The following is an 8982-nucleotide window of genomic DNA, read 5'->3' on the forward strand; positions in this document are numbered from 1 at the left end:
TTCCATTTTATGGAGCTCTTCTTATTATATGAACGCTCTGCCACTGAGCCACACCCCAGGCTGTCCCCAAGTTTTTAATCCCCCAAAGAAAGGAATTGTCCTCCATCCCTCCATCTCTTCTGCCTCACCCTGAGATCATTCAAGGGAGACACCCGCCCCAATCCTAAACCCCCATCAAATGAGAATTTCCAGGTGCCCAACACCAGAGGGTCAGGGACTGCTCTGCAGTTGACTGATGCAGACTGTCAGGAGTCAAGGGAATTCCCCCAGGGAGAAATTAAAGAGGTGTGTCTGTGCCCAGCCTAGGCAACTGGGAGGTGCCAGACAAATCCCTCCCAGCCTTGGTTCCTCAGACAAAGAGTCTCTGTCCCTGGTGAGGAGTGGGCGGGGCCCTGTGTGGCTGGAAGAGATGGGGTTCCCTCGGGTAGAGGAAGAAAAGAGAATCTCCTCTCCCCAGAGACAGCCTTTTCCAAATAAAAGGTCATCATAAAGTCCTAGCCCTGGCCACCTTGCTAGGAAGTTCTTCTGACAGTCAACTACTTGTTTTTGTTTTTGTTTTTTGTTTATTTTTGTTTTTTGTTTTGACATTTATTTATTCGTTGTATGTATATGTGCATGCATGGTCTTTTTCCCACATGTCACAGCTCTCCAGGATAGTCAGAAGACAGCTTTGGGGAGACAGTTGTTCCTTCTCCTTCTACCATGTGAGTCCCTGGGATTGAACTCAGTTCACTGGACTTGGAAACAGGCACCTTTATCCACTGAGACATCTGGCTGCCCCTAGTCTCTCTTCTTCACATCTGACTTTTTGAGGGGAGGGCATACTGGGACAAAAGCCAGGCCTTGTGCATGTTAGGCAAGGTTCTACCTCCAAGTTATATCCCAAAGTCTGCTCTGGCTGACTTCTGTCAGTGAAGACTGTCTCTTCCTCTGTGCAGATAATAAGAAGAAATGCCACTCCCTCCTAAAGCTCACTGACATGCCAGAGGAAACTTTTAGAACCACTTATAAATCAAGCAGCAGGGGTATGGCCTGTGATCCCAGCACCTGAGAGACTGGGGGGGGGGGTGTCTCAATATCAAGTCCACCATGTCCCAAAAAAAGCACAAAAAGTTGGAGGGCTGGCAGAGGGCCCACAGTGTGAAGGTGCTTGCTGCCAAGCAGACAATTTGAGTTGGATCCTTGGAAACACAAGGAGGAAAAAGAGCACTGACTCCCACATATGTCCCCTAATCTCCATGTTCATGCCATGTATGTGGACATACACACACACACTATGCACATTAAAGGTGTGTGCCACCACAGCCCAGCTCCTTTTGAGGTTTTTAAAAAAGAAAAAGGTGCCAGTCGGTGGTGGCACACACCTTTAGTCCCAGCACTCCAGAGGCAGAGGCAGATGGATCTCTGTGAGTTCGAGACCAGCCTGGTCTACAGAGTGAATTCCAGGACAGCCAGAGCTGTTACACAGAGAAACCCTGTCTTGAAAAACAAGCAAAAAAAAAAAACAGAAAAGAACAATGCTGAATATAGTGGCTGAAGAGTGAATGTATGTGCACTGAACTGCACCTCCATTTATTTATTAGTTAGTTAGCTAGTTGAGACATGTTTGGACTGATTACCCAGCCTAAAGGAAAACAATCGCTGACCATGATGGTGCAGCCTTTGATCCCAGCACTTGGGAGACAAAAGCTGGTGGATCTCTGTGAATTCGAGACCAGCCATCTACATATCATTTCCAGGACAGCCTGTCTGGAAAACAAAAATGAAAATAAAATAAAAAAGCCAGGCTACACTCTGTCTTAAGAACTTTCCTTTTGCTGGGTGGTGGTAGCCTACACCTTTAATCCCAGCACTCAGGAGGCAGAGGCAGGTACATCTCTGTGAGTTATAGGACAGCTAGGGCTACACAGAGAAACCTTGTTTCAAAAAAACAAAAATAAACTAAAATAAAACAAATAAGTAAATAAACAAAACTCCCAGACTCTCCATCCTCCTGCCTCAGCTTCCCAAGCCAGTGATGGAATTTGGCCTTTTGTTCCTAGGCTTGGCTCTAAGAAGAGACATCTGCTAGATGAGAGTTAGGTCTGCTAAGTTTAGCAATCTGCAGCTGCCTGTCCAGGGCCAGCCTCAGCCAGGTCCTCCCTGGACCCCTGAGCTCTGCAGGGGTTGAGGATGGAGATAAGCTGAAGCAGTAGGTTCAGTGGGGGTGGGGCAGAGGCTGTGGGGTGACGACACAGGCTCCTGAGAAGATTAGCATGGCCTCCCAGCCTCGGTGTGTGCTCATCTCTGGCTGTTCTTCAGGGATCGGCCTTGAACTCGCTGTTCTGCTGGCTCATGACCCGAGACAACGTTACCAGGGTAAGGACTCACTTCTTAGGGCCCACAAGTTGTAGCACTGTCTCTATTATCACACCTTCCTGGGTGGAGGCTGGGGAAGGCCCTGGACATGTGAGGGTCCTGTCTATTACACTCACTTGAGTAACTCTCTCATCTTATAGTTTTCTTTTTTCTTTAAGACTTAGTTATTTATTTTATGTGTATGGGTATTTTGCCTGCATGTGTGCCTGATGTTCAAGGAGGTCAGAGAGGGTGTTCATTCCCTAGAACTGGAGTTACAGACAGCTATGAGCCACCTTGTGGGTGTTGAGAACTAAATCTTGGTCCTCTGGAAGAGCAGCCAGTGCTAGTAACCACTGAGCCATCTCCTCAGCCTCTCACATATATTTCTTGAGTACTGGATAGTGGATAGGGAAAGTTATGAACAAGAAACTCTGTGTGTGTGTGTGTGTGTGTGTGGATGTAGACCAACTGGTAATGTGTTTGCCTAGCATGCACAAAGCCCTGGATTCTATGCCCACTTGTTGGGCACATTGCCTGTAATCACAGCACTCAAAAGATAAACAGGAGAAATTAGAAAAGCAAAAACAAAAACAAATCAGCCCCAAGTCAGGTTCATTACAGGGCACATCAAGAGGTTGAGGCAGGAGAATTTTGAATTCAGAATAGCCTAGGCCATATAGTGATTCCTATGCCACAAAATAAGCAAGCAAACAAAAACCCTCTACTCTTGGTAGTGTGCAATGGAAGAGGAGAGGAAAGAGAGGCAATAAGTGGATTTTAAAAAATGCAGGCTGGGAATAGTGACAGAGATCCTACCATCCTACCATTCCAGAGCAGAGACTAGAGGATTATAGTAAATTCAAGACCAGCTAAGCCATATAGCAACATCTTACAAAAAAAAAAAAAAAAAAAAAAAAAAACAAGAATAAGAGAAGGGAAAAGAGAGAAAAGAGAGAGTGCATCATGCCCAGTGATAATAAAGCTGGGTGTGGTAGCACAAACCTGTAGTCCCAGCACTCAGGAAGCAGAAACGGGAATCTCTGGGAAACTGAGTCCAGAGCTATTGTCTCCTCTTCTCAGTTCTATTCCCAGCACTGACATAGTGTCTCACAACCATCCAGTTCCAGAGCATCCAAAGACACATGCATGCATACAAAAATATTCTTGCACATAAAGTAAATAAATAAATCTTGAGGGGGGTGTTAGTGAGGAGCTGTTCCAGAAAACATCTCTAAGGAGGCTGGCTTTAGCATTCGAGGATGGTCACTGACAATGTCCCTACTAAGCCAGATTACAGCTCCAAGATGAAACTCTTACTGTCTTACAGTGCACCTGACCTTGGGGCCTTAAAGGGGCCTTTAACCATTGCAGCTGTGCAGCTTATGGCTGTGATGCACAGGCCATCCCTGGATCCTCTGACCCAGAGTATTTGGGAGAGGAAGCTGGCAGACAATGTCACTTTCGAGCCAGCTGCCAGGGTAAGGACATCATCCCAGTTGGCAGAGTTGATTCTTACAGCCTTCTGGGTTAGAGGTGGACATACTTGTGAGTGTCAGAGCATGAATTCCCCTGTGAGCAAAGCTGCATTCCTGTGGGTGGGTATTCATCTTCTAAGGGGCCTACAACACCTCAAATTCAGTTTCTTCTTCCTTAGCCTTGAGAGTCAGGAGTAGCCACACCTCAGATTCAACTTCTCCTTCCCTAGCTTTGAGGTCAGGAGTCAGGGCTCAGCAGTTAAAGGTGTTTGCCACAGAGCCAGCAACCTGTGATTGAACATACAGTGAAAGAAGAAAAACAATTACTACAAATTGTTCTCTGATACACACACACACTCACACTTGCACACATACTCACACATGCACATACAAATAATACACAAAATAAAAGTAAAACTTTTTTAAAAAGTAATATTGATAAAGGAAGTTAGGTACTAAATGTAAGTGTGTAAATATGTGAGTCTCTGTCTGTGACTACTTATGCAAGACCATAGAAATAGTTAGACATGGTAGCTCACAGCCATCATTCCAACACTCAGGAGGCTGAGGCAGGAAGAAGTTCCATGTACTCTTTCCCGCCAGCCGCCTGGGTCCTGCTGCTGCTTCAGCCCCCAAATAACACATGAGACACTATATTAATTATAAAGCTGTTGGCCGTTGACTAGGGCTTCTTAATGGTTAGCTCTGTCTTAATTACTAACCCATTTCTATAAGTCTAAGTATGGTCTTACCAGAGAAAAGGTCCAGGCCTCTTACTCCATTGTGTTCTACATCAAGTCTCTTTGTGCCTACACTTCCCAGAATCCTCCTTATCTCCTAGACCCACCTATCTTGCTTCCCTATTGGCCAACAGTGCTTTATTTATCAACCAATAAGAGAAACATATTTACAGAATGACATCTCCCATCAAAGATCACAAGTTCAAGGTCAGCTTGGTCTACATACTGAGTTCCAAGCCAGCCAAGGATACATAGCAAGACCCTGTCTTTAAACAAAAATAAGATGGATAGAAAGATGGTTCAGTTGTTGAGAGTTTGCTGTTCTTGCAGAGGACTTGGGTTCAGTTCCCATCATTCACATGGTGGCTCACAACCATTCACAAATTCACACATGATACACATACATATTTGCAGACAAAACACTCACACACATTGAAAAAAAATTGGGGTGGTAGTAGTGGTGGTGCACACCTTTAATCCCAGCATGTGGGCAGAGGTGGATGGATCTCTGAATTCGAGACCAGCCTGGTCTACAGAGTGAGTTCTAGGACAGCCAGGACAACACAGAGAAACTCTGTCTCAAAAAAACAAAAATCAATCAATCAATAAAATAAACAACAATAGGTCTGAGATACAGCTAACTCCATAAAGTGCTTTCCACACAAGCATGAAAATCCCATACACAGCTAAAAAAGAAAGGCTCAGTGCTGGAGAGGCAAAGGGAGATGGAGCCCTGAGGCTCACTGACAGCTAGGCTAAAATATTTAATGAGGTCTAAAATCAGAAAGAGACTGTCAAAAAATAAGGTGGGGCTTGCCAGATGGTTCACAGGTAAAAGCATTTGCCTCTCAAGCCTGACAAGCTGAGTTCACTCCCCAGAGCCCACAATGTAAGGAGAAAACTGACTTTCAGTTGTTTACTGACCTCTATGCTTGTGCCACGTGGTTTGCGCATGCTACAAGTGCACACTCGAGTGCATACACACACATATTTAATTAGGGGGGTAGTTGTCTCCTAAGGAATGACATCCAGGATTATCCTGTGGCCTGTACACACATGGACAGACATACACATCCTACAGAGCAAAGAAGCCCAGCACCTGTCAGTTCTGCTCTCTGTCTCCAGTGGTGGCCACCATGAGAGACCTGGGGAAGAAGGAGCCTTTGGAGGCTGCTGCTGGAGAGGCTCTGGGGAAGACCCTCAGTGTAGCCCAGCTGGACGTGTGCAGTGACGAGTCAGTGGCTAACTGTCTCAGCCACATCAAGGGAGAACAAGTGGATGTGCTAGGTGAGACTTGGAAGCCCTTGGGGGTCACCCACACAAACATATTGACTCAAGTATTCACCCTCAGTAAAATCACAACTTCCAGCTTTGGATAAGGGGTAGACCAGTTGGCCAAGAGTCGGAGTACCAATCTGTCAATTAGAAATGCCAGACTTTGGGGTAGAGGCTGCATGGGAGAGACATCCACATATAAAGAGAAAACAACATGTGGTTGGGAAAATTACTTCAGTGAGTCACTGGGAGACAAGAGAATGATGAAGCAGTCATTCATGTCCCTATGGAGCCTGCTAAGGCGGGTGGGTCTGGCCATCTTGGTGCAATTTAGGGGGGCAGACAGGAATTGCTCATGGATAGTATGACAAATATTTGGTTTCCTGTAACTCTTCTACCCACTCTCCCAGGCCCAGAGACCTGTACAGAACCCAAACTGCTTAATATCACCTAGGTTCCATGTGTCTCCCCCTAGACTTGTTCAGAAAACTCAGGTCCTAGGAGTGACTTCAAGCAACACTCTCTGTGCACCCCTATAGTGAACAACGCAGGAGTAGGCCTTGTGGGGCCCCTGGAGGAACTCAGCCTAGATACTATGCAGAATGTGTTCAACACCAACTTTTTTGGGGCTGTCCGTCTGGTCAAAGCTGTTCTTCCAGGCATGAAGAAGAGGCGACAGGGCCACATCGTGGTGGTCAGTAGCGTGATGGGGCTCCAGGGTGAGTCTGGGACACCCCCCCTTCAAGATTAGAAGGGTAGCAAGTAGGTTTTAACTCATAATCCAAACAAACTTATCTTAAGAATGATTCTGAAGGAAATGTTCTGGGGTTGATTTCCTTTGTCTGTTCTGATGCAAGAGTAGGCAGTAATGCTATGCATGTCATAGACAGCCATGCACATCCCAGAATCAACTCCACTTCTGGTATACTTGAAACATTCTTCCATTCACAACCCTGAAATCCAAATGAACCATCAGAGCTCCTCCTCCTTGACAAAAGCCCCATCAGACCCTAGGGATGTTGAAATTCTGAGATACAGCAGAAAAGACAGAGATCCATTTGTGAAGTCTGCCATGGACTATTCCAAAAGCCAAGCCACCCACTTGCCCTCTATGCTCCTCGGATCTTCTTCCTCCTCAAATCCTTCAAGATTCCCCCCACCCTTCCTCATCCTGGACATACTCTGTGATGTGACTTCTTCCCCAGCCACTCCCTAATTGCACTAGCTATGGAAAAGCATTAACAAGTCACTGTGACCATGGACTATGGGGATGGCCTAAGTAAATGGATCACACTAGAGACTAGAGATGGAGGGAAATAAGGGAGTTTCCTGGGAGTAGGTAGAGCTGAAAGGTGGTGATACATTATCCAGAATGACCTCGTCCTGATGTTATGTGTGCCCATTGCACAATTTCATTCACCTATGATTCAGGCCCCTCGTTAAAATGCTCAAATATTCCTTGCTCTAAGTTCCAAAGACTTCATCCCAGACACACACGTCCTTGAGTACTCCTCCCTCCTCCCCTTCCAGGTGTCATGTTCAATGATGTCTACGCAGCCTCTAAGTTTGCCCTGGAAGGATTCTTCGAGAGTCTGGCTATACAGCTGCGACAATTCAATATCTTGTGAGTTGGGCACTTGGACAGCCACAGGGAAAGGGAGATGGTGATGCAGGAGACATAATTAATATATATGCATAATTAATATATGCTAATTTGAACCTTTATCAAAGTGGGAGGAGAGAGGAAGTGGGGAAGCAGGTGAGGATGAGGGGGATGAAGAAAGATGAAGTAATATGAAAGACCGCTGGGGCTATGGCTTAGGAAAGCACTGGTCTATCCTGACAAAGACCTTAGGTTCAATCCATGCCAGTGCTGCAAAATAACAACAACAACAGTAATAATAAATGCTAAGAAGAGAACAGACCTTGTGGTACATAATGTCCCAACACTCAGGAGGCAGAGGCAGGCAAGGCAGGTAGGTCTCTGTAAATTCAAGGCCAGCCTGAGATACATAGTGAGTTCTAGGACATCCAGAGCTACACAGTGAGACCCTGTCTCAATGTAAGAACAATAATAATGACAACTGGAGAAAATGAGTGAGGGGACTAGGCCAGTGTGAGTTTTCTGGAGCCCCACATCCAAGCCCTGGATCTTTTCCCAGCATCTCAATGGTGGAGCCAGGCCCAGTTGCCACTGACTTTGAAGGAAAACTCCTGGCTCAGGTTTCCATGACAGAGTTCCCAGACACTGACCCTGACACTCTGGGCTACTTCCAGGACTTGTACCTCCCAGCTTCCAGGGAGCTCTTCCGCTCTGTGGGACAGAGCCCACAGGATGTGGCCCAGGTGAGTGGGCAGGCACTATGGTTCAGGATGTTGGAGAGCTTTTTAAGTCCCAGAACTCAGGGTCTTCTCCTACAGGTCATTGCCAAGATCATCGGTTCCACCAGACCCCCACTCCGAAGACAGACCAACGCTCGATACCTCCCACTGACCATGCTTAAGGCCATGGATCCCTCTGGAAGTCTGTATGTGAGAACTGCCCACAGGCTCCTTTTCCGCTGGCCTCACCTTCTCAGCCTTGGTCTTCGATGTCTGGTCTGTGGCTGCCTCCCAACCCGTGTGTGGCCTGGATAAGCAGAACAGAACCAACCCTTCCCACGCTGGAGAGCAGGGCTCTGTCCCTAGATCATACAGACTCACTTTTTCATCCATCCTGGTTCATGGTTTAAAAAAAAAAAAATTGACAAGGTCTCACTATGTAGCCCTGTAACTCACTAAGTAGACCAGGCTAGCTAGCCTCAAATTTGGAGATCAGGCTAACTCAGCCTCCCAAGTGTTGTAATTAAAACTACGTACCACCACACCCAGCTAACTTTTTTGTTCATATGTGTGCTAGCACATGTGCCAGGGATGCCCACAGAGGCCAGAAAAAGACATTAGATCCCTTGGAGCTGGAGTACAGTCTGTGAGCTGTCCAGCATGGGTACTGGGACACTCTGTGTTTAAGAGGGTCCTCTGAGGACCCTCTTAAATGCAGAGCCACCTCTCTCACCCAAACCTTTTTTTTTTTTTTTTTTGTAAGTGTGTGTGGTGTGTGTGAGTGTCGTGTGCATGTATTCTGTGTGTAGGTACACACAGACTGTGTGTGA

The 8982-nt window shown here is 46.4% G+C and overlaps 1 protein-coding gene across 1 annotated transcript; it reads left to right on the forward strand.

Annotated features, from left to right (window-relative positions):
* The first annotated feature begins 2255 nt into the window (after positions 1-2255).
* Positions 2256-8544, forward strand: Rdh8 (retinol dehydrogenase 8). The gene is made up of 6 exons (XM_051197131.1): positions 2256-2358; positions 5681-5842; positions 6370-6549; positions 7361-7454; positions 7993-8176; positions 8252-8544. Exons 1-6 carry the CDS (start codon positions 2256-2258, stop codon positions 8465-8467), a joined length of 939 nt encoding a protein of 312 aa, XP_051053088.1. The 3' UTR covers positions 8468-8544.
* Positions 8545-8982: the final 438 nt, after the last annotated feature.

The sequence above is a fragment of the Phodopus roborovskii genome, unplaced genomic scaffold (assembly GCF_943737965.1).
Source record: "Phodopus roborovskii unplaced genomic scaffold, PHOROB, whole genome shotgun sequence".
NCBI lineage: Eukaryota > Metazoa > Chordata > Mammalia > Rodentia > Cricetidae > Phodopus > Phodopus roborovskii.

Coding starts and splice junctions, on each gene's coding strand:
- Rdh8 (XM_051197131.1), top strand. CDS start 2,256: ATGGCCTCCCAGCCTCGGTGTGTGCTCATCTCTGGCTGTTCTTCAGGG. Junction 6,550..7,360: donor TAGCGTGATGGGGCTCCAGG/GTGAGTCTGGGA, acceptor CTCCCCTTCCAG/GTGTCATGTTCAATGATGTC. Junction 7,455..7,992: donor CTGCGACAATTCAATATCTT/GTGAGTTGGGCA, acceptor ATCTTTTCCCAG/CATCTCAATGGTGGAGCCAG.